Genomic DNA, 25,174 nt, shown 5'->3' with positions numbered 1-25,174 from the left:
TGTGGGAGGGCGGGGGGGGGGGCATTCGGGCCGGTTTCAGGCTGGTAATCTTGAAGCAGCACAGACGGGGCAGCTTTTTGTCAAAGTGTTCTGGGCTTGCTCTGCCCTCCCCCTCCTTTCCTTAAAGCAGGGGTAGTCAAACTGCGGCCCTCCAGATGTCCATGGACTACAATTCCCAGGAGCCCCTGCCAGCATTCTGGAGGGCCGCAGTTTGACTACCCCGGCCTTAAAGGGAGTCTAGATGGGCAGATGAATTCTGAGAAGAAACTGAGTCAGCCCTGGAACGGGTCAGCCCTTTTGCCTTCTCTTTCCCGCGACGGTGCTCGGGGGCTCCTCGCCTGCCTAATGGCTTCCCTAGCCAGAAAATGGGCCCGGGGTTGACCAGGCGCTTCTCCTCCACACACCCCTCAATCCTGTCTGGGAAAAAGCATCCCAATTCCGACCTCTTCCTCGCGCCCCTGGGCACAGACCGCTGCAGCCCGGGAACAGCTGCCCCCTCCCTCCCTCCCTCCCTCCCTCCCTCTCCGGGCCAGTGTCGCTTGCGAATGAGGCCTTGCCCTGGCCTGAGCAACCCCGGGGGGTTCCCCCTGCAACGGGGCCGGTTCTCCTCCCCCGCCCCCGGAAGCCGGCGTGGGGAAGCCCCTTCGCCCCTTGCTCCCGCGCCTCTGTCGCCGCTCCACGCAACTTCGCCATGCGCCATGCCCTTCCTTCCTTCCTTCCTTCCTCGCAAGCCGAGAGGCCACGGGGCTTCCCGCCTGCCTGACAGAAAAGAGCCGCCCGCTGCCTCGAGGCGCCTTCCCCAAGCCACGTTTTGGAGCCACGCAAGCCGGGGCGCACACGCGCGCGCCCTCTTGGCGCCAAAGGCCTCGCCTCATTCTGCGCGAGCCTTGCTCGGCACTGCAGGGCCGCCGGCTGGCCAACGAGTGCTTCCTCCTGACCCCGACAGCGACTCGCGTTGGCCTCTGGCGGCCTCCTGCTTCGGGTTTCTGGCAATGGGGCCACCCCCTCTGGTAATACTCCCCAGGCGGAGGAGCCTGAACTCTCCCCGCCATTGGACCGCCGGGGGGCTGGGAAGCGGTGCGCAGCCGCATTTGTGACTAGCCCCCTTCATCGCCCCCTCCCAGATCAGAGAGCGTGTCCCCGAGGCGGTCTCTTCTCTTGCAAGCGCCCCGGCCGTCGCTCGGCTCCCTCCCTGCCGGGCCTGGGCCCCGACGGGTCCGTCTCGTGCCGCGTTTGCCTTCCCCGCGAGCGCGCGGGGCGGGGGGGTGGGGGAGGCGCCCTCCGCGGGCGGCGCTACCTGCAGCCGCAGGACTCCACCACCATATCCTCGTACTGCTTGTAGACGACGTTGTTGCCGGCGTCCGTGTAGAGGATGCTGATGGGCGTCAGCTTGGTGGGCACGCAGCAGCTGGGCGGGGTGGAGCCCGGGTCCATGGAGTTCATGAGCGTCTGGATGATGGCGTGGTTGGTGGGCTCCAGGTGCGAGCGCAGCGGGAAGTCGCACACGCCCTCGCAGTGGTAGGCTTCGTACTCCAGGGGCGCGATGATCCAGTCGTCCCAGCCCAGCTCCTTGAAGTTCACGTGCAGTGCCTTCTTGCTGCAGCGCAGCCGCGCCTTCTTGCCGTGCCGCTTGCCGTGCCGGTTGTTGTAAGCCGTGCGCCGTCGGCGCCGCGCCTTCAACTGCAGCCTGGCGGCGGCCGGCGCCTCCACGTGCGCCGCACGCGCGCCCTGCCGGCCCCCTCGTTCGTCGCGCAGTTCCGCGAAGAGGCTCTTCCGCCGCGACCTGGTGAAAACCACGAGCAGGGCTTTGTCCTGCTGGCGCCGCGCGCTTCGGCCCAGCCCCAGGCCGCGCAGGTCCAGGCCCTGCGGCTGGGGAGTTCGGAGCCCCCCGACGGCGCGCAGCTCCAAGCACAGGGCGTGGTGGCGGTGGCGCTGCTGCTGCTGGTGGTGCAGCAAGGCCTGCCACACGTCGAACACCTCCCAAGCGCCCCCGGCCTGGCCAGGCGCCTCTCGCGAGTCCAGCGTCCTGGAGTCCAAAAGGCGGCTCGAGTGGCAGGCCGAGAGTTGCAAATGGGCCAGGCCTGTCTGAGCCTTGGAGGGATCATCGCCGGGGGCTCTGCGAAAGAGCCGCAGTTCAGCTCCCACCAGCTCCTCTTTGTCTGAGAGAGTCGATACATCAAACAAATATTTCTGCCTCCTCAAAGCGCTGGGCGAGAGATCGTCTGCAAGATAAAATGCATAATTGCAGTCAGTTTCACCTCTTGGGGAAGGGGGGGCACACTTCCATCTTTCAGAGTGGGCGGGGAAATGTGGGGGTTGCCCATTTGCAGGGGCATGTTCTAGCAATGCAGAGAACACCCCCATGCCAAAGGGAGGGAGGTGTGTCTTCCAATTACAAACTAAGTTTGTAGTCAGATCCTGAACCCATGGGGGAGGGGGAGTTGACAGGAGCTGCTGCAGTCTTCCCTTTAAATCAGTGGTTAAGCATCAATTAATGTAATGGCTGTACTTTACACACCTTAGGCTCACGCTAAAAATTTTCTGCCCAAGTCTGCCTGCTTGCCTTTACTGAGAAGTACTAGTGCAATCCTGAACAGAATTACTGTTACACTATGTAACCTAATCTGTTCATGATGACAACACTGGAGCTCCAAGACAACTTACAAATGCTGCTTTTTACAAACACCTGTCCTTAGACCCCACACTGGAATACAAAAAAGAACTAAACAAAATCATGGAATTACCCCTAGGCATGCAAGGGGGGGATCATTTCAGACACACCAAAGGAATCTGGACCTTTTACTTTCTGCTGAAAATACCCAAACCTGGCAACCCACCACAGCATGTCCCATTGCAAAAGCACTGTCATGGGGCTATCTGGATCCATGGACTATATTTTAAGACCCTGTGCCGTTAGTGCTCCTAGTTATGTGTGCAACACCACTGATACCCTGAGGAAAATATAATCTTTGAGTAGCTGTGGTCCCCAACCCCTGGTCTGGAGACCGGGAGCGGTCCATAGTCAGTCGGTACCAGGCTGCAGCTCCTCCTTGTTCTCCTCCCCGGCTGCTGCCTCGGGGGCTGCCCTGCCACTCTGGCGCCAGCTCACCTTTGGTGCTCTCCAGCGGCCGTCATGGCTGGGGCACCCCCTCGGTGTGGCACTGCACAGCTGCTGCTGGCAGCTCCCACAGTGGGTGGCGGGAAGTCAGGGGCACTGGCGGGAAAGCAACTGGAGCAGGGGCTCAGGCGATGGCAGCGGCAATGTCCCTCAGCAAAAGACTACCCCCCCCCGGGCCTCAGTAAAATTGTCAAGCGTTGACCGGTCCCCAGTGATAAAAAGGTTGGGGACCACTGTTCTAGAGAATACTATTTTGGCAAACATGGACATGGTATCTCTGCACACCAACATCACACACAAAGATGGTGTCCAAGTCATAAGCATGATTACTGATAACACAGATGACCTTGTCAACAAACTCTGCCATGTTGTTTTTGCCTACAAGTACTTCAAATCTGGTAACATCCTGTACATTCATATTAATGGTACAGCCATAGACACTCATATGGCATATCTTCATGCTACCTGCATGGTGGCGTGGTTATCAGTGGCAGCTTCTAATCTGGCAAACTGGGTTTGATTCCCTGCTCCTCCACATGTAGGCAACTGGGTGATCTTGGGCCCATCACAGTCCTGACAGTGCTGTTCTCACAGAGCAGTCCTTTCAGAGTTCTCTCATCCCCACCTACTGCACAGGGGTAGTCAAACTGCGGCCCTCCAGATGTCCATGGACTACAATTCCCAGGAGCTCCTGCCAGCGAATGCTGGCAGGGGCTCCTGGGAATTGTAGTCCATGGACATCTGGAGAGCCGCAGTTTGACTACCCCTGGCACAGGGTGTCATGGGGAAAGGAAAAGAAGGCAATCGTAAGCTGCTTTGAGACTTCTTTGGGTAGTGAAAAGTTTTTCCTCATGGCTGACTTGGAGCAACACTCCAAGCCCACTCATACCTTTCCTATGCCTGCATTACATCGATGACATTGTTACTATTTGGTCACATGCTAAAGAAGCCCTGGACATAGTCTACCTGGCATTCAGCAACTTTCATCCCACCATCAACCTGACAATGAACCAATCTATGCAAGAAATACATTTCCTAGACCCCCAACTGCATGATGGACTCACAGATACCAGCTTATATCAGAAATCAAGTGATTGACAAAGCATATGTACACACATCCAGCTACCATACACACTAAAACCACATCTGTTCCAATCCTACAGACACATTCTCACCTAAGGTATCTACAGCAAACCTTTTTGGAATTAAAATATGCACTTGATGAAGTCAAGAAACATTAACAAAGCCTATTAGGAGACAAGCCCAAAAGAGACAATAACAGAACAACAGTAGGAGTCACATACAGCTCTCAAAACAGTTCAGCGCATCGTCAGTGACTTACAAGCTCTATTGAATGATGGCATTTTTCTTTTGCAAGTACCTGGGGGGCAAACCTTTTCTTGCACACAGACAGACCCCCAGTCTTAACTCCTAACCCACAATAACACAATATCTAACTTCAACATGGGCACTGGTATCAGAGCTTGCAATAAACCCAGATGCCAACTTTGCTGTCCACATATAGTGGACCTAACTATACCAGCTATGCCATCTCAAAAGTGTTCACTTGCTTGTCTTCTAATATGCAATTAAATTCCCTTCTCTACATAGAACAAACTGATCAAACTTGGTACCATAAAGATAAATGGACACAGATCTGACATTAAGAATCACAAGGCCAAGAAACCGGTAGAACACTTCAGTCTTCCAGGACATTCAGTGGGTGACCTCAAGATAGCTGTTTTATTGCAAGGGAACATCAGGAACAGACTTGAAAGGGGAATTGCTGAATTACAAGTTATTACAACATTTGGAACAAAAAACTCCCAGGACTTAATAGAGATATTGGTTTCTTATCTCACTACACATTTTAATATAAATCTGTATTCTCACCAAGAGGGGAAATACATTATTGTATTTCTTATTATTTAGAGTACAAATTAGAATTATTGTAATGTTATGAAATGAATGGTAGAATGTAATGTAATTTGGAATGCTAGCTTGGAATGTATTTCTCTGGTCTGGCAACAGTGGAGATATCCCACTACACAAACAATCACTCCACCTTAAAGAAAAGGATGCTGTTAGTTACCTCTATGCTTGAGAGGAGTCAGAATTAAGGATATATCTACACATCAATCTCCAATTTTGATACATTTTTTCTCCAGAATTAAATCCAAACAAATGGTGACTATATAAACAAAGCTTGTTTTGTCACGGAATCATTCAGGCCATCTAGTCCAACCCCCTGCTCAACACAGGATCAGCCCAGAGCATCCTAAAGCATCCAAGAAAAGTGTGTATCCATCCTTTGCTTGAAGACTGCCAGTGAGGGGGAGCTCACCACCTCCCTAGGCAGCCTATTCCACTGCTGAACTACTCTGTCTGTGAAAATGTTTTCCCTGATATCTAGCCTATATCGTTGTACTTGTAGTTTAAACCCATTACTGCGCGTCTTTGCAAGCTTCATTATGTTGTATGCTAATTTACTGCTCACCTGTATGTATGAGCTGGAAACCTCCATTTCAAGGTATTTAAAGAAATACATACACATGCATATATATATAACTGTTGAAATAAGTTTCAAAAACACTCTACTGAGGGTCAATTAACTGGCTACTAGTTGTCTTTAAGGGGGGGGGGGAATTAGAGGATTGTATATGTGTGGTTGTGGGGACTTATATTGTCAGTGAGACGAACCTGGATTTCTTTTTTTGACACGTTTGGTGTAGAGAAGTGAAGGCAACGGAAAGCAAACCAGATTCTCCTCTTTCCCCGCCCCCGACTTGAGCTGCTTTCCAATAAAAAAACAGGTTTACAAGCCAGCAAATACGAAAATTCCCCGAGCCTCTGGGTTTCTCCCCAAGAGGCAGTAAAAGTCTGTATATATTGCAACAGTAAAAGTGTCACCGCGAGCCCGCGGCCGCGAGCTCCAGCGGCGCAGCTCCAGCTGAGCGAGGGCGACTGAGTCGGCTGCAGCTGGGCGGCCGCCGCTTTATGGATCGCAAAGGTCATCGGGCCGCATTCCGAACCGGCGGCTTGCGCGAACCAAGAGCCCTGCCCGAAAGGGCGCGGGAAGTCTTGCGCGGGGCGGGAGTGGGAGGGGAAGCAGCGGGACCTTTGGGCTTCGGGCGCCTCTAAACGAGGGTTCCCACCTCCCGGTAGGGGAAAAGACGGAGATTTTCAAGGTGGAGGCTGAGGTGGGAAGGGAGGGACTTCTCTGGAGTGCCCTGCCACAGAGCGCACCTCCCAAAGTGCTCATTCCAACACCCACCCACCCCCCACGGACTGATCTCTTGCCTGGAGGTCAGTTGTGATCCCGGGAGGTCTCCAGCCACCGCCTGGAGATTGGCAACTCTACCTCCGAACTCACTCCCAGTCGGCTGCCTTTGGGGGGGGGAGGAAGAGGCAAAACCCATCCCCCCCCCCCCGAAATCGACTGCACTGGGCCGCAGTTCGGCCCTTGCCACCAAGGAAGGAGCTGCAGAGCCGGCAGAAGAAGCGGGACCTGCAGGTGGGCATTAAAGGTGCTCCAGGTGGAGCCTGAAGCGGCGGAGCTCACTCGGCCTTCGGCAGTTTCATCCGCCACGCCATCCTTGCGGCAAGCAGGCCTGCTATTATCCAGATCGACCCACTTGTTGCCAAACAGCAGTCTTCCGGGTTCCCTAGAGTAGGGGTAGTCAACCTGTGGTCCTCCAGATGTTCATGGATTACAATTCCCAGGAGCCCCTGCCAGCAAAGTCTGGCAGGGGCTCATGGGAATTGTAGTCCATGAACATCTAGAGGACCACAGGTTGACTACCCCTGCCCTAGAGCGCCTCTTCAGCAAGGTGGATGTTTAAGTGCAAAATCCGGGACGACGACATTTCAGTTCAGCGGCTGGCTCTTTCTGAAACATCTTTCTGAAACATGCCTGCTTGCTCTCTCTCTCTCCCCCCCCCCCCCCGTCTTTGCGCACAACAGCCCGTCTGGAGAATGCAAAAACACTCTACTCTGGGATGTAGGACGCGCTTCCACACACCACGAATACTGCGCTTTCCGTCCACTTTGCCACTGGGTTCACGGTGTAGGGAAGCGCTCACGGCCAGCTCCAGCGCGCCCCGCCTTTCGGGGATGGATTCCCGCCCGACCCCGCCCACACCCCCGAGGAGTTTAGTAATGCCTACGCCCCGGCGGGCAGAGTGTTTGCCTCTCCGTGTTGCATCCGAGGCTCCCCTGGCTTTGCCTTCCCCGCCTCAGTTCCAGCTCCCGGTCAGAAGCTCCTGTTAGCAGCCCGTAGCCCTCGTGGAGCTCGGGGCCCTGAACGGAGGCACCTCCCGCCTGGAGACCCTGGGCCAGCAAGAGGCAGGGGGAGACGCGGAGTTCAGGGCACAGGTCGTGGCCGCTGCTCCCTTCCTCCGTCTGCCATCGGTCGGCGTATAAGCAGAGCTGTAGCTGCAACGAAGAACCGAAGTCCGCAAAAGTGGGCTTCGCTTGGGCCCGCCGTACGGCTCCCGCCTCTTCGGTCTCCTCCCAGAGGCTCTAACACAGGGGTAGTCAAACTGCGGCCCTCCAGATGTCCGTGGACTACAATTCCCAGGAGCCCCTGCCAGCGAATGCTGGCAGGGGCTCCTGGGAATTGTAGTCCACGGACATCTGGAAGGCCGCAGTTTGACTACCCCTCCTCTAACACCTGTCACCGCCCGAGGTCCCCTCCACCCCCGCCCAAGCATGGCCCCGGAGCAGAGAACGGAGCACCAGACAGGTTTTGCGCCGCTTCCCTTTGGATTTCTTTCCCTTGGATTAAGCGCCGCCTTTCTCCGCAGTGGAGGCCCGAGGCGGTTCACAGCATCCCGCTCGCCTTCGCTTTACCCTCACAACCCGGTGACGCAGAAAAAGCTGAAAGGACGTAACTGGCCCAAGGAACCCCAGAGCGCTTCCAGACGCTTTAATCACGACCCCAATCTGACCAGAGACTGCGCCAGGGCGGAAACCTGCGCGTTTTGCACCACACTCGCAAGCAGGGTACCTGGCCCAATTCTTTTCTGTGTGTGGAGGTTAAGAGAGCTTGGGGGAATGGTTAGAAGTAGCAGCCTCTCATCTGGAGAACCGGGTTGGATTCCCTGCTCCTCCTCCACATGCAGCCAGCTGGGTGACCTTGGGCCTGTCGCAGTTCTCCCAGAGCTCCCTCGGCCTCACCTCCTTCACAAGGTGTCCGGGTGGGGAGAGGAAGGGAAGTCGCTTGGAGACTCCTTTGTGTAGTGAAAAGCGGGGCCTAACAAACCTCCTCGAATTCTTCTGCTGCTTAGGCAACCCAGGGGCGAATGGGCCTGGGGAGGGAGAATGCCTCGGGGCAAACCGAAGGTCTGGCTCGGTGTGCTGCAGTCTCCAGGGGCAGGCCAAGGTCGCGGGTATGCAAGGCGGACTCGGGGGTGCGACTCCTCCCCCCCCCCGCCCTCTGAATCGGGGCTATTGCCCCATGGGCGCGTTTGAGATCATCCGGGTGTGAAGGAGCCGAAGATGCCCCCCGGGAGGCCTTGGCTCAAGGGGCGGGAAAGACGCGACTGCGGGCGCCGGTCGGGAGCCCGGTTCTGATCCTGCCCACTCACCGGAGGCTGCCCTGCCACCTTGGAGGCGCCACAGCCAGGGCTGCCGAGAGGGAACGGCGGGTGCCGGCCGAGCGCTGCTCCTCTTGGACTGCCGACGGGGCAGAATGCTGCAGGCTGAAATCCAACGGGAGAATCGGCGGTGCAACCCTATGCCGCGTTCCTCCAGGAGCTGCACCGCCAGTGCGATGGATGCTTGCCCTGCAGAGACCGGGCCGTTAAAAAGATGACGCTGACACCTACCCAAAATCATTCCGCACCCCTTGGATAATGCGCTTGCACCGCTGCACCCCAGAACCAGCCTCGCTGGGCTCGCTGTGAGTTCATCCGGAACCGACTCGCCTCTGGTGTTCCTAAAATCTCTGTCTTGGTTCCTCGCCCCTCTGTAAGGGCACCGAGTAGTCGCGAGGAGTTCTGACGATCCTGAGGTGAGGACGGCCACCGGCTGAGAGAACGTCGGAAAAGGGGTTGTGACTCTGTGGCGGAACAGCTGCGAAAGGTCGCAGGTTCGAATCCCGGCCTCTCTAAGTTAAAAGAATCAAGGAGCACGCGATGGGAAAGGTCTCGGCCTGAAGAACCTGGAGAGGCGCTGCCCGTCCGAGTGGACAGCACCGCCCCTGATGGACCAAGGGCAGGAGATGGCAGCTCCACACATTCATGTTCCGCCAGGCCTCCAGCTTGCCTGCCACGCCCACGTGGCGACTCCGCCCCTTTCCTCTCCTTTGGCCACGCCTCTCTTTGAAGAAACAAACGTGGCCTCAAATGACTCCGGCCCGTATGTAAGCGGCCTGTCTTTGAAGGCATCACGTGCATCAAAGGGCGCCGACCTTTTTTGAGTACAGGGTGGGGGCGCAGTTGCAAAATGGCTGCCAGGGGAGGCAAACCCATGTAGGCAGAGGAACTCCCAAGTGCAAAGGAGAAGACGGATAATTAAAGAATCCACCGGAGAGAAGGATGAGAGCGAATAAAACAAACGCTGCGGTGGCAGCTGACGCTGAAAAAAAATATCAGATTTTGAGTAGCCAGCCAGACACCGTCCCGGGCAAAAAAAGCCCTATCTGGCCCCGCCCACTTTCTAATTTTTTGGGTGGACATCATGGAGCCCATGGGCACCCTGGCCTACATCTTCACTTGGAAGTCCTGTGCAAAGAGCAAGCCTACCCTGTTCGAGCAAGCCTACCCTGCATCCTACCGCCCTCATCTCTCAGCAGGGCCCAAATTTTTGTCAGGAGTCGCCATACCCCGTATTCTGCAGGGGATTGGACTAGATGACCCTGGAGGTCCCTTCCAACTCTATAATTCTACGTTTCTACATGCGCTCACTTTCACCAGGGACATATTAAGGTACACGGACGGCGGCGTCGGGGAGGCAGTGTCCCTGAAGACTAAACCCGGAGGATACACTACGGCAGGGGTAGTCAACCTGTGCTCCTCCAGACGTTCATGGACTACAATTCCCATGCGCCCCTGCCAGCAAATTGATATCTGGCGGACCACAGGTTGACTACCCCTGCACTACGGAACAGGCGCTCCCAACTTCCTGTGGCATCGGCTACGGGCAATTTTTTTCCAAGAGGCAGCGTTCAAGAAACTGCAGTGTATCTTAAACCAGCAGGAGAGGTGCGATGTGAAAGCAAGCCTGACTCCCACTCCCACTGCTAAATGACCCTCCTTACTTCCGCATACGCATGTGAGAAAACGAATAGCGAAATGGCATAGAGTCGTCTCGGCCGGCAGCAGCCCCGGGTCCCAGCCCGCCAGTCCTCGCGCGTTCTCCACCCGCCGTTCTCTACAGCTGCCCTGAAAACTGAACAACTGTCGGTCCAAGTGAATATGCGGCCCAGGCCAAGCAATGCAGCCACATCGAAGCCCATGGGAAGACTGAAACCCAGGGGGTTTAGTTTGGAGTTCCCGGGGGTTTTAGTTTGCAGTTACTCCGCAGAGGATTGCGCTGCGGGTTGCGCTGGGCTCAGCCGCATAGGCCCATTATGCACGGCCGCCGAAACGGCGATTTCGGGGCACATGGAAAACGCAGAGGGGGAAGACGCGACGCATACCGGTTATACACGGGGCGGGGCGCGACGGCGGCAAAACCCAGAGTAACCGATTATGCACGCGCCGATCCGGGCGCCACTTCTGGTTGCGCCCCGCTCACCCGGAAGCTGCGCTTTCTTCCGCGTTTCACTGACGCGGCTTTTTCGGCGGCATGCACCGAAGCTGCAGCCAGTTGCAGCCGGCTCCATGCGTTATCCGTGATTTTAGTCGCTGCCATTCCACCCTGAATGTGCGTTATTCCCCCCCCCCCCCGTGCATAATGGGTCATAGAGAGGCGGAGGAGAGAAAAACTGGAGAAGAATGAACGAGAAAGAGCGGGGAGCCCTTTGAGATCGGAGAAGGGTGTCAGAAGCGGCGGGTTTTTCTTTTTCCGCGGGTCCATCACTGCCCCATGATCCGTATCCGCTCTCTTGCAAGAAATCAGGAGATCTGCATCGCCTCGGGAAGAACCTTAAGCCTGCGCCGCCGCCAGCCCCAAGGAGGAGACACGGGATCAAAGTTTGGCTCGTGAAGAAGGGGGGGGCGGGTCCCAGGTTGGCCCGGCGAGAAGGGCTGGATGAAGCCCTTCATGCGCCACTTTGCTCCTCAGTGGGGACCGAACGTGGCTCGCAGCATGCCGCTCTTCCCCGTTATACCCTTGCAGCCCTCGCTATGCTGAGGTCGCCCAGCGGGCAGAGGAGGGGTTCGAACCTCATCGGCCTTTCCTCGCCCCGACCCCCCCCCGTCAGAAGCCCTGCCTTCTCGATGGCCCGTGGGCACCACTTTGGGGCCCCCTGCCCTAAGCTCTGACTTGACAGCGGTTTCCTCCACCACCTGGGAGCCAGTTTGGAGGGCAAGAGTGGCAGATTCTAATCTGGAGAGCTGGGCCTGATTCTCCGCTTCTCCCCGTGCAGAACGGAAAGGAACTCGAGATAGTTCTGCTGAGAGAGCCGCGATCAAATCTCCACCGGTCTCTCCCGCGCTAACCACCTCGCAGGGTTGTTGTGATGAGCCAAAGGGAGGCGAGGAGCACCGGCTAAAGTTCTTGGGAGAGGACGGGCAGGCGGGCGGCCTTCAAAGAGGGCGTTAAATACCCGACCCTGCCTGGCCTCCCCTCTCCGGGCCACCGCCCGGGCGCTTTCCTCTGCGGCCGCCTCCTCGTCCTCCGCCTCCCTGGCCGCTCTTCCCCGAGGCCAGCCCGACGTAGGGGCGACGGGAGCAGGGCCGAGCCTGGACAAAGCGCCTGGCCTGGATCTCCTGCCTGCCCCCCTCCCCTGCTCCTCCCGCCCTCCGGCTCGCGGGCTGGCTTGCGGGTGGGCGCACGACCCCCCCCCGCCCCGGCCACGCCAACCCCGGCAGCCCCGCCCCTTCCCTCCCCTCCCCCCCAGGCAGACCCTCCGCGCGCGGCCTGCACAGTAACAGCGCTGGCTGACAGCTCCGGGGCCCCCCTCGCCCTGGGTGGCATTCCCGCCCCACCCCCACCCCCACCCCGGGCAGGAGGGCGGGAGAGGCAGCCTGCAACGAGCCCCCCTCGGCAGTCCGCGCCACCGCAACGGCGGGGCCTCCCTCGCCCTCCGGCGGGATTCGACGTCTCGACCAGCGGCCCCGGGGGCCTGGGGGGGGAGGGGTCCGCTTGGGCCTTCCGCGCCGCCCGGGCACACCGTGGCTCGAGACGTCCCCGCCACTAGCGAGACGCGAAGGGCCTGCAGGCGAAGCCCGAGTCCCTCTTGGGAAGGCCCGGGTGTGGGCCGAAGGGGCCACATTCCTTGAGGCTGCAAGGGGGCTAGTCGGAGAGCTGAAGAGGGGCTGCGTTTTATAGGCCTCTTTCTCTACCCTCAGGAGCGTCAAGCGGCATACAAGGGCAGCTTACCCTTCCTCTCCCTGCAGTAGGCAGGCTGTGAGGAGGGCGAGGCTGAGAGAGCTCTGAGAGGACTGTGAGGGGCCCAAGGCCGCTTCATGGGAATCAAACCCGGCTCTTCAGATTAAAGCACTGCACCAGGCGGGCTTCTGTTTAATGCTCCCCAATGGAAATACTCCCTGTACATAAATGTAAAAAGATATTTGAGGAAAGTTTGGCCCAGTCGATCTCCAGTAGTCTAATTGCAAAGGAATATTAATAGAGTCATAGTCTGAAAGATATTCTGGCTCCCAGCTATCTGGTCTGGCCCAGCGTGGTGTAGTGGTTCACAGCTGTGACCTCTGATCTGGAAAGCTGGGTTTCATTCTCCGCCCCACAACATGCAGCCAGCTGGGTCACCTTGAGCTAGTCACAGTCTGATAAGAGCTGTTCTCACAGAGCCGTTCTTCCAGAGCTCTCTCAATCCTACCGACCTCACAGGATGTCTGTGGTGGGGAGAGGAAGGGAAGGTGATGGTAAGCCGTTTTGGGACTTCTTAGGGTAATAAAAAGCAGGGTACAACCCCCCTCTTTCTCTCTTCTTAAGCCTCTCCTCTAGATGCGCAAGTGGCCCAGCTCTGCAGCCTGAAGGGTGTATTGAAATAGCCGTTCAGCACACCTAAACCAGGGTCTGCGGAGTGGTCATTTCAAACTCCAAGGGCCAGTTATGTTTCTGAATGCTTAAATTATAAATAAAGAAATAAGAATCCCTGCACCAAGAAAACTAGAAATCAGGGTATAGGCTACTAAATCGTACTGCTAGGCTGACTTTATGCATGTGAAACAACAAGGCAGGCCGCGCCACTCGAAATCCCTTCAGGGCCTCCCCTTCCTGAGGAGCTGGTCATCTTCCTGCGGGGAATTTTGGCGATTAGAGGCCCCGCCCTCACACCTGACGGTGCTTACTCCGAACAGCCCTCTTGTTCTGGCCCACTGAAGTTTCGATCCCTGAGCAGAATGCAGGCGCTCCAGGTGGGTTCTTCTTAGGGAGCCCCCCCCCCCCACACACACACACACACACTGGGCTCCCTGCCAGATCCTCGCCCCCTTTCTCTCTGGGGAAGGCCAACAGGGGAAGCCAGAGAGAGCAGCACCTCGCTCAGGAATGCCCCAACCTATCTACGGAAAGGCCTGGAATGGGCTCACTGGTCCCTGCGTGACCAAAGAACTGGGTGGCAAGCGACAGACGGCAGAGTCCGTTTCTTTCCTGCGCCAGCCTCGTTGCTATGATTGGGGGGGGGGGGGGGATCAGTTGCCTCAACCTCGAGGGGTTGGCTGCTCGCCCAAGACCCGCCTCACGCAGGGCAAGGATGGGGGGAGAGCCCAGGCGTCTCCCCCCACCCTTCCCCCAGGACCACCCAGTGCCTTATTTGGCAAAACCTTGTGGGAAGAGACAGGGAAGCCCCACAAGCTCGTTTACGCGCGATCCCCATGCTAGTTAGGCGCGTGTGTGTTTACGGGAGTCCACCGGCTCTGCAAACCAGATGCTCCAAAACAGCAGCATGCCTGCGGGGTTCCCCTCGCAACCAATCCGGAGGCTGCATGTGGCTGTTAAAATCATCAGAATTCTATCGGAGCCGCCCCTCCCCGCTTCCCAACACGGAGAGTGAAAGGCCAGTCTGGGAGGCCTTTGATCGCAGCTCAGCTACGAAGAGTAAGATCTGCCTCCCAAGGCATGAATGCACCCATCCCAGGGCACGCTTCTTGAGCCAGTGGTTCAATGGAGGGTCAGCCCAAGGAAGTGCGCACCGATTAAATAGCGACGCTTTAAAATTCAGCCGGACATAATTCCTATGGCCGCTCGCTCCACAATAACCCCTACGAGGCTTATATACATATATCTCTGCGTAAAGAAACTTTTGATCCCCGCGCACGTGTGGAAGCCCCCCGAAAACCACAGCGCTTTATGCTCTAGTGCCGTCGGAGCGCTCAGCTCTCCCACTTTGTGCTCGCCAGAAGGGTTCGGCCCATGGTTCGACGTCCACCGGGACCCCGCTGATGTTTAGGTGGAAGTTAGTCTCCGTAAAGGCAGTTGGGACCCTCTCAGCTAAATAGGCGTCGGTCGGAAATGTCCAGCTCGCTCTCTGGCTATTCTGCACACCTTGACAAACGCACTTGAGCGGGAGGTTTTCCTGTTCGGCACAAGAAACTCCAGCTGCAAAAGCGCGTTGGAAGCGCATTCTGGCCCAGCCTCCTGCGCCGCGTGGAAGCTTCCTTGGAACCACCCGCGTGGCCTCCTGTGGGGGGGGGGCGGCTCCCCCAGGGCATCGGGGGCCGCCAGTTCTTTCCCAGGCGAGCACAACTCATTGCATGTTCTTACAAGGTCCCTTAAACTACATATTACAGGAGCGTTCTAAATACAACACGAGAGGCCCCACCCCCATTTGCATTAAAAAAAAAAAGAGAGAGAGAAGCTTCTGGAGGCTGAAAGGGGCCGGGCAGAAACTGGCCCCTTCTGCCTGCCCGGAGAAGCGCTTCAGTTGCTGCAGAATGCACCACTCCGGCGCGCCCAGTTCTTCTGCCTCCGGACTGAGCACGGAGCCCTGATCCTCTGCTCGGAGCAGTGGGGTCGTGCCTGCATCGCCCAGCTGTTCCCGCCTCCTGCGCCACCGGATCCCTGGCGAGCCCCCACCCCCACCCCCGTCGAGGCAGCAGAACTTTCCTGAGCGGGCTCTTCCCCGGCCGAGAGCACGGCAGCCGCGTGGGCCTCTGGCGGAGGCTGCGGGAGAACCATTGCGGAGCGAACTGGGCCGGCGCTTAGGCCAAACAGCCGCCTTCTTCGCACAGGAGGACACCGGGCCGCGTCTCTGGGTGCGACCCGGGTTCAAATCCCCGCGGGGAGGCTGGGGTCGGGGACTGAGGAGTTATTTCTCCTCCGTAGTTCGCAAGGACAAGCTCGGGAGTCCAGGCCCACCTTGAGGACCAACGACGATTTGTTCCAGGCAAAACTTCTCGTGTGCACGCCCACTGCGTCAGATATGGTCTCTGCACTCACACCTTGCATGAAACTTCCTTGGTCTTAAAGGCCGCTCAAGGCCGCCTCCCGAAGCACGTGGGAATAGGTCCTACTCCAGGCAGCGCTACATTAAAACCCGAAAGCCCAGGCCTCGGTCTCGAGGGAAGGACTTCGCGTCCTGCGCTCTGCTCCCCACAACGCCCCAAGCAGGGGGGGCTTGAGGAGCCGGGCGCTGCCAGAGTAACAACACGGCAGGAGTTACTATCGACCCCCTCCTCTCTAGGTTTCTGCAGGCCCCGTTCCGCCCGCTCCAGGAGGTCGCCTGCGCAAATCAGGGTTTGGGAGGGTTCAGACGATCGGGGCACATTGCAGGCCGGCTAAAGGGGCTGTGGAAACACCCGGCCAGGGATCTGCCGGTCGCTTTCCACGCTCAGCGAGCAAAACTGAAGCCTCCTTCGGTTCTCTCGGGGCCAAGGAAACTGATCCCAGTCCACCCAGTCGAAAACACGGTCAGGAAGCCCCCCCCCCCTCCGGCTGCCCGCAGGCCGCTCCCCGGAATGCCGCTGGGATCTGGTGGCACGCAATGCAGCTGCTGGGGGCGGCCAGGGGCTTCGCGGCCCTTTCTGCCTGGAGCCGGCTGATGACCGCGCCCAGCCCCCCCCCCGCTGCCCCCGCTGCCCCCGCTGCCCCCCCCCCGGCCCTGCCTCTTCGCAGCGGGGCCCAGATTGGAACCTTCTGCCGCCGCCTCCCCGCGCTCGGCCGTCTGTTGCGCATTAGCGTTTTTATAACGGGGCTCAAGCAGATCGAATGCAAGGTCGCCGCATAATTAAGCGCGGTGAATTCCCTCCTTGCCCATTAAAACGTTTCCCTGCTTGGATTTCATTCGCCTTTCGCCAACCACAACACCGCCCGGGCCGAGGCAGCCCGCTTCGCGCTCCGCCGCCGCAGATCCACCCAGAAACCCGCGGGGTCGCATAAACACGCCGCCGGGAGAAGCCGCGAGGGGATGCCGCATTCCTCAGGAGCAGCCGCCGCCGCAGGAAGCAGCGGCCCAGCCCCGGACGCCTCCGGGCCCTGCACGTATCCCTAACCCCCCCCCCCCCCATCACACCGAAGCAAGCCGCCCAACCCAGGAAAACTCGCTGCTGCGCTGCATCCCCACCAGCTTTTGAAAGGCCGCTTGTCCTTCGTGCAAAAGCCCGCGGAGCCCCCGACCTCGGTTCCGCCCGAAGGCCTCACTGCGAATGGAAAACCAGAGAGCGCGCGGCCTTAGGCTCCGATCCGCTTTCCTCCAGCAGACTGGCTCGCGTGTGTCATTTGTTTATTTTGGTCAGGTCGTGTTTTGTGCAGCGCCTTTGCAGGGCGAGCGCGGAGGTTTCTGGTAGCCCTACAAGAAGACCGAGGAACAACTGCAGTCTGACCTTCCGAGGCGCTCGCGGGCCCTCCTCCTCCACACCCGGTTTCTCCTTCCTCACGTTGACACGTGCCACCCCTTCACTTGTAAAGCGCTTCTGGCCTCCTACTTCTTTTTCCTCCTCCGCTTTATGCCGCGCATTGCCCGCGCTGCCCGTGTCATGTGTGAAAGCGCGCCTTCCACCCTCCAGCTCGACTCCTGCTTCTGGGCGTTGCCTCGAAGTCGGGAAACCCGAGAGAGTTCAGACCTCAGACCCCCGCGCCGAAACGCATTGGCTGCTGCTGAGCGATGCGAACAAATCCTGTGGAAACGAGGGAAGGCTGGGAGCGGGGGCGAGGCCCCGAGGAAGCCCAAATAAGGGCAACCGAACCTGTCAGGTCCTGCTTCCCTAGAGACCTACCCTTAAGATCGCGTTGCGCATGGAGAGGAAGCGATCCTGAGTGCGCTCTTTCAAATTCGACAGAGGCCCGTTTAGGATGGCTCCGAGCGCCCCACCCTCGCTGCAAACCACTGCTTCGGAGCACCCCCGCCCTCCCGCAGCCAGATCCGCTCGCCCTCCCCGAATCGCGCATTAAAAGTAGTTTTCCTGGCTTCGCCACACACTTAATGGGCTTTCGCCGCTTGCTCTGCTTCTCAGCGCAGAGATGCCTGGCCAAAGGAGGGGCCCGTGCCCGAACGGGCCGGCTTCCGCTGGGTGCATTTTGCGCTTCGCTGAATTGCGTCCCTTGCTTGTTCCCGGGCCCCTGTCTTCTCATGAGCGCCTCCCCGCGCTAACAGAGATCCCCCCCCCACCCCCAGCATCCAGCGAGCCCCCGCCTGATGGCGCGGCCGTCCCGGGAGGGGGGCTGGAGAGCCAAGGGGTGGGGGAGGTCCCCTATTTCCCCTCCTCCATAGCCCCGCCCAGGTTTCTTGGAAAGGTCGCTTGTTCAAAGGAGTCCCCAGGCCCAGAGGACGTCCCTGGCCTCGCAACCCACTTCGGAAACGACCGGAGCGCCGCAGAAAGAAGCCACGCGGCCCGCGTGCCCTGTTTGGGTGCGGGACGCGTCGTGGTGGTGGGACACGGCTTTGATTGCATAGGAAACCACCGGGCTGCCGGGAGCACGTGCGCTCGACAGGTTTCCCCCTCGCCGAGCGGCCAGGACAATGGCACTTTCTCCCCTGCCGAGGTGCCCTTTCACTCGCCCTTCCCTCATTCCGTGCTGCTTCTGGCTCCGTTCCCTTATCCCCATGAAAGCCCTGGGCGCTGGGGGTGGGTGGTTCGGGTGGGGGTGGCCCGCCATCGGACTCTTTCCTGGCCTTCCTGGAAATCCTGTCCGAAGGAGGAGGAGGAGGAGGAGAGCAGCGCTTTCCGCGGGATATCTAGTCCAAGACCCCTCGGGCTCCTGCCTGGGGGGTGATGTCCGAGTCCCAGCGGCCGGGATTCCAACGCAAGAAGCGCTTGAGGGGGAAGCGCCCGGCCGAAGGCTGCGAAGAACTGGAGAGACTGGCGCAAACCCGGCCGGGCCAGGAACGGTGGGGCAGGCCCAGGGGGAGGCGGGCTGTCTTGCGCCCCCCACCCCACCCCGGTCCATGGGAAAGGGCGCTGCCGCCGCCGCCCGGAAGTCCCCTCGAAGTCCTCCCTGGCGCGACGCGATCGGCGGTGCCCCTTCATTCCGGCAGAGCAGCCAAGCCGTGATCTGTTTTGACAGGGACCCTCAATTAGATCGCGGAGCTGAAACGCGCCAATCAGTGGCTGGATGCGAAGCGACCCCTCCAAGGTCCAGCACGAGGTCACAGCCTGTGACACATCCAATCAAAATCAGGAGGGAGGGGGGAGTGAGGGGGGGGCGAGCCTCCACCCCATCCCCCCTGCCCCCAACAAGGGAAGATCCCTGGGAAGCTCCAAGACCAGCGCTTGTCCCGGATGCCCTTGCCTGGGAAAGAACACCCCCCCACACACACACACAGGGGGATGCTTCTGGGAATCCCCCGCGGTCCCAGGGCCGCCCCCCAACAGCCCCTTCTCCGCTTGGCACAGGAACCACGCCAAGAACGAGCTACGGCGGGGCAGCCCTGCGGGGTGTGTGTCCCCCTCCTGGCTTCGCCCCCTGGCCTTCCGTGGGTGGAAAGCGAGCGTCCGGGGAGAGCAGTGACCTGGTTGCGCGGGGGGGGGGGGATCTACGAGATCCTGCACCTGTCTCGGGGAGGGAGGGAGGGAGGGGGGCCGGTGCTGGTGATCTTGGAGTAAAACCTTCGGCCCTGCATCAACGCGGCGCGCCCATCCCTCAGCGGTGGCGAGCGGGGGCCCGTCTTGCCGGGGCGAGGGGAGGGGCTGTTCTTCTGGGTTTATGGAGATCGTCCTGTCCCTGTCCCCCCCCCCCTCCCAGCTTTCACACGACGGAGCCGCACGCGGGTCTTTTTGGGAATGGCGTTCCCGGAGAAAATCAGCCTCGGGGACAGCCAGATTGGGGTTTGTAGGGGTCTCCCCGGCGGGCTTCCAATTGCTCTTGAACTCAGCACCCCCGCCCCCCCCCCGGCAGCTGCAGCAGTAGTGGGAGAGACCCGGAGAGGCCCGAGGAGAACAGCCGGTGGATTGGGGGGGGGGCAGAAATCTCAGTTGGAACTGCCGACTGTGCAAGCCAAGGAGAATCGCGCGCGTTGGACAAGGCCCTTTCCGCGCCCTCTAGGAGCAGCCCTCTTTCCGGCTTGGCACAGCCAAAGGGCGCTTATCCACCGCGTGTGGGGGGGAATGCTGCCTTGATCGCCACCGGACCCCCCCCCCCCGAGCAAAGGCGACGCAGGGAACGAGGGAAGGGCGCTACCGGGAGGGGCCGCGGACACGATCCCGCCGGCCAGTGCAGGCGACACAAAGACCCCCCCCCAGGTCCCGGGATAGCGCTACGGCGGAAGGAAAGTCCCGGCGGTGGAAAACCGATGGAAACTCCTGGGGAGGGACCTGCGGTCACTCTGGGGCTCAGGCCTCGGGTGAGAGAGAAACACCAGGCTCCCCGCCCCGCCCCCCGAGCCATTGTGGACAGAGCTCTGGGGGGGGGAGGGCGGCGGACTCAGCTCGACGCCACCGACCTCGACGGCAAACCGCCCCCCCTTATTCCTAGCTGGGTCGGATTCCCGGCCCCACACTTTCCCCCGCCTCCTGCCGTCGAGGGCCAGGGAGGCCGAGCGTCCTCGCGGGCCCAGGGCCGCAGCGGGGGATGCCGAGACCAGGTGGGATCGTCGTCGAGGGAGGCGGCCGGGCCGTCTGGGGCTGGCCAGAGGGGCTGCAGACGCCGCCCGCCCGCCCGCCCACCCCCCACTCCCCTGGACGGGCGCCGGGGAAGGTCGGGCTCCGTGGGGCGGAGCGGGCTGTCGGGCCTTACCTCGCCCGCGGTCCACGAAGCTGGTGACGGTGTTGGCGGCCCTGGCGGCCGGGAGGAGGCTGCCGTTGTGGCCGGGCGCGGCGTGGGCCAGCGCGGAGGTGCGGAAGAGGGCGAGCATGTAGTCGGGCGGCTCCGGCGGCGCGCCTCTCCCCGTCCTGGCGGCGGCGGCGTCCTGCGGGTCGTGGCGGCGGCGGCTCGGCGGCGGGATGGAGGCCTGCTGGCAGCCGGGCAGCTCCCCCCACAAGCAGCAGCAGGCGAGCAGCGCGGCCGAGAGCAGGGCCCGCGGCATAGCAGGCATAGCGAGCCCGCCCCGACCCGAGGGCGCCCGCCGCCCGGCCCAGCCCTGCCCTGCCCTGCCCAGCCCGCCCGGCACGGCCCGGCCCAGCGCCGCTCCGCTGCCCTCCCCGCCCGGCGGCCGTCTGAGCCGCCGCGCCCCCCGCGCCCCAGGCCAGAGCCCGGCCGGACCCGCCCGCCGACACGCCCCCGCCTGCCCGCCCGCCCACCCGGAGCAGCCCCGCCGCCTGGCTCCCCGGCCACCAGGAGCCGCCGCTCCGGCCCCGCCGCCGTCGAGCATGTGCAGAGCGCCTCCGCCTCGGCTCCAGGGCCGCTTCTCTCGTCTCACCCCACGCTGGGGCGTCCCGGCCCGGAAAGGGCGCGCCCCTCCCCCACTCTAGAGCTCGGGGGAAACCGCATGCAGAGCGCCTCGCTCACCTGCCTCCCGTCGACCTACCGGTCCAGGCACCCGCCTGCCCTCTGCCGGGAAAGGGGTGGGATGGGGCAGAAGTTCTCCAGAAAGTGAGCCCGGGGGACTTCGGGGGCAACTGGCAGGGTCTGGCCAGTTACTCGGCCCCTAGCGGCAACTGTCAGAAGGCACCCCCGAGTCAGCAAGGGGCAGCCTGGAGGGATTCCCAACTCCTTTAAGCACCAGAGAGCGTCGGGCTGAAGTGCCCCTGCAGCCCTGTTTGATTTGAGACCCCTTCCCCTTCCCCCAAGCGGCGGGTCCAGAGACGGGTTGCAGCTATGCCAGGACGAGGGACCAGGTGCTCTGTACATGCTCAAAGGCATTCCCTTGCTTGCCAGCACGTTTCCTGGGTAACACGGGCTCCATTCGTTTCCTGGAGCGGGAAGAGCTGTCCAGGGTTCAGGAGGGCAGGAGGCTTCCGCTTGCCTTCTGTCATCCCTCAGATTTCCGATGTGGGCAAAGTGAGGACTGAAAGCCTGGTTCCCTTTAGACAGGGGTAGTCAACCTGCGGTCCTCCAGATGTTCATGGACTACAATTCCCATGAGCCCCTGCCAGCGTTTGCTTTAGAAAGTCCTTTGGTCCTTTTTTCCCTCAAGAGTTGTGTAGGCACCAGCCAGTCAGCCTCTACCTTCTTGAAGACGAAACCTTTGATTTTTTTTTTTTTGTACTTTGGTGCCCGAGAAAGCAGGGCTGTTCCTACTTCTGCCTTCCACAGCCCACAAGGAAGACCTCTGTTTTCAGACGCAGGGGCAGAATTGCAATATACAGGCACATGCCTAGATATGATTGTGGTTTTAATATTCGGAAGGGTGGTGGGGTTTTGCTGGGATCTTATATCTGTCCCTGGAGACCTGAGCGTGTAGCTTGGTAGGTTTGCATTGCAAGCTGCCGTGGCCTGCATCAATCCTCTTGAAGGAGCCGGGATAAAACTGCCAAGGAACACTTAAAAGAGTTATGGAGGGCTTTGATCACCTGGGGGAAATGAAGGCTAGACCTGGTGCAAGGACAGTGGTCAAGGCTGGTTAACACACACACAGGTGCTCTTTACCCAGCTGGCCTTTGTTCTTGGAAAATCTATAAAACCAATAGTGAGCAAGAGCCCTCCCCCCAACTAGGATGCAGTGAGTGGCCAAAGGTCAACAGGCTGCTCTAGCAAATATGTGGGACAAAATAAAGGCCAGTCCTGACTATCCAGCTGAGAACAGGGGAGTCTCCTTTGGTTATGGGCCAGATTCTCAGTCTGCTGATGAAGAGGACAGTGAGGTTAAAAGACCCCTGGACTGGGGCATCCCTAGTCCAAATGCTCCTCTGCTGCCCCCTGGTTTGGACAGGAGGGGCTTTAATAACAAGAACAATAAATAGGTTTTTCCTGGTCTTGCATTTTGCAGGCAAACCAGATCACAGGGAGTCCAGGCTCCTAAATGTGCTTTCTGGGGCCAAAAAGACTGCTGGTCATTTCTCCTCTGCCTTCTTCTGCTGCTGCAAGTTTCTCAATGCAAGTCACTCCAGCGTGTGAAATGGCACAAAACCCACATGCAGATTGCTGCGTGTCCCCAGGTGTGGCTGGAAGGCATCTGAGACAGGGATCTTGAGCAAGCTAAGCAGGGGTGGAATGGATCTGGTCACTGGAGATTGCATCTGGTGAGTGTTGGCAGAGCTTTGGTATGCAGAGAGGGTAAAGCACCTGGCAGTGTAATGAACAAAATAGTTTGTTTTCAGAAGAGAATGTATGGAGAAAAGAGACCTAAGTATCTAGCTATCTGCTGTCTGCAGTCATTCTTCTGTCTGTTCAAGCTGCTTTTCCAGAGGCAAGAGGGGAGGACGTGTGCTCAGAGGAGCAGGAAATCTCCCGTTGAGCTCATCAGGACACTGGAGGAGAGAATCCAAAATTCACTAAGATCTTCTCCTATCTATGCTAAATATCCATTTCCTCTGATGCCCTCTGCAGGACACTCTTTATATTCTGCTCGGTCATGCACACTGCAGATCTTGCCTATTCCAACAGTGAGCAGGGCACAGAGCTGGCAGGGCCAGCTCTCGTTTCATTTTGAAATAGCCGACAGCATGCTGCCGTCTGAACTGGCATCTCTCCACATGCCTCTCTCGGATCTCCAAAGTGTGTGTCAGTGGCCGAATACATGGCTTGCACCCAGAAGTTCCTGCAAAATCTCCCTGGCACCCCCAATGAATTGGTCTCGGGCAGAGAAAGACCCTTCTCTGCTGGAAGCTCCAGAGAGCTGCTGGCAGCCAATAGGGGAAAAAGACAAGAATTGGTGCAAGATAGAGAAAAGCTTTATCCCATGGTCTGAAAGCACAAACCAAACATAGTCATGCTACACAGACATTAAGAAGTTGTAGGAATGCCCCTGGAAAGTCCAAACCCAAACGAGGAACTGGTAACTCCTGCTTTTCACTCGCGGATGCTTCCTCAGAGAACCCCAACAAAACCTTTACTGCGCAAATGCCTAAAGGCCTCTGGATACTATTCACATCCCAATTAGTTTCATCATAGCTTAATTGCAGAGTAACAATTTCCAACCCTATCAAAGACTGTAAGGAAGGTTTCTGTGGATGGCTATGATCATTGCTGACTTAGTGGGCACCCTGTGTGGGGCCTGTGCTTGGGGGTGTAGGGGAGGCAAATGGAAGTTCCCTTTGCATTGGCCCCTACAAGGTGTACCACCAGGATTCCCCTGGTATAACACTGCATGGGAGTTAGGGATCTATGGGGGGCTAGAGGGGCTTAGGAAGCTGATTGAGTCCTGCTCCAGCCATTGAACACTCCCAACCCTGCCCAGGTCTACAGAGTGTACAGTGGTGATGCTAGTGCTGGGCCAGCATACATCCGAGATGTCAGTGGGGGGACCTTCTTTGACACCATAAGCCTTTTCGGCCCAGGGCTAAGGATGGGCTCCAACGTGCATTCCAAGTAGCCTGAAAATGACGGAGGGGGGTACTTTTGGGGCCCAGTGCCTCGCAAAGCATTCCTTCATCCTTGCCCTTCATTAACCTTTTTTGCAGTGCAGAAAATCATGAATATTTGCCCTCCACAAACATCTTTCTTCCAGAGGGTGGATTGTTATGTCACACTTGGGGAAACAATGCGAGACAACAGAAGGATAAGAGTTTTGACAGGCTGAGTTCCACCATCTGAATGATCAAAGTCCTTTAATTCCACTCAACAAATTGGAACTGCTTCTGAACTGGATTCTCGGGACTTCATTATTTTCATCACTAAGTTCTCTAAGGCAGGGGTAGTCAACCTGTGGCCCTCCAGGTGTTCTTGGACTACAATTTCCATGAGCCCCTGCCAGCGTTGCATGGTAATTGTAGTCCAAGAGCACCTGGAGGACCACAGGTTGACTACCCCTGCTCTAAGGGAGGGAAACCAATATCCTTTTCAACCACACTATCAATTTTTCTCCTGTAGCTGACTTAGTGTGATCCCACAGGGTTTTGAAGGCAAGAGACCTTCAGAGGTGGTTTGACATTGCCTGCCTGTGTTAGGACCCTGGAGTTCCTTCCTAGGTGGTCTCCCAGCAAGATATTAACCAGGGCCAACCCTGCTTAGTTTCATGGTTTCTCAGATAATAGAAAAAGCAAGGAACCCGGTGAACAAATGAATTTAGCCAGCCATGTCAACAAATGCTGATGAGGCAGAATCCCAGTGGGGAACTTCAAACGGCATTCCTAGAATCACCACACCTGCAAGAAATAGCCCTGATTTGCCCAAACCAGCCAGCAACAATGTAGGTTTGCACTGCACAAGAGGAGAGGGTCAGCATGCTTCATGAGCTGCCTGTTTACAAAGGATTGACTCCATGGGGGCTAATCTATTGGTCATCCCCGGCCCCAAGGAAGCCCGCCTGGCCTCATCCAGGGCCAGGGCCTTTTTGGTCCTGGCCCCAACCTAGTGGAATGAGCTCCCAGAAGAGCTGAGGGCGCTGCGGGAATTACCAGCATTCTGCCAGGCTTTTGGTTGAGGCTGGACGGCGAGGAGGATCAGCCCCCCCCCCCCGCCACAAACAGGCGGTAGCGAGTGTCAGCTTCCCTCCACCTCCCTGCAGTTTGA

The 25,174-nt window shown here is 58.8% G+C and overlaps 1 protein-coding gene across 1 annotated transcript; it reads right to left on the bottom strand.

Annotated features, from left to right (window-relative positions):
- Positions 1 to 520: 520 nt before the first annotated feature.
- On the bottom strand, positions 521 to 20,735 carry GDF6 (growth differentiation factor 6). Its single transcript, XM_077351850.1, has 2 exons — positions 20,360 to 20,735; positions 521 to 2,222 (listed from the first exon to the last, which is right to left on the bottom strand). Exons 1-2 carry the CDS (start codon positions 20,655 to 20,657, stop codon positions 1,294 to 1,296), a joined length of 1,227 nt encoding a protein of 408 aa, XP_077207965.1. The 5' UTR covers positions 20,658 to 20,735; the 3' UTR covers positions 521 to 1,293.
- Positions 20,736 to 25,174: the final 4,439 nt, after the last annotated feature.

This window comes from Paroedura picta, chromosome 9 (assembly GCF_049243985.1).
Source record: "Paroedura picta isolate Pp20150507F chromosome 9, Ppicta_v3.0, whole genome shotgun sequence".
Classification (NCBI taxonomy): Eukaryota; Metazoa; Chordata; class Lepidosauria; order Squamata; family Gekkonidae; genus Paroedura; species Paroedura picta.
Note: the sequence above shows the minus strand (reverse complement) of the source record. Positions and strands in the feature narration are given on the sequence as shown.

Coding starts and splice junctions, on each gene's coding strand:
- GDF6 (XM_077351850.1), bottom strand. CDS start 20,657: ATGCCTGCTATGCCGCGGGCCCTGCTCTCGGCCGCGCTGCTCGCCTGC. Junction 2,223..20,359: donor CTTCGTGGACCGCGGGCGAG/GTAAGGCCCGAC, acceptor TTTATCTTGCAG/ACGATCTCTCGCCCAGCGCT.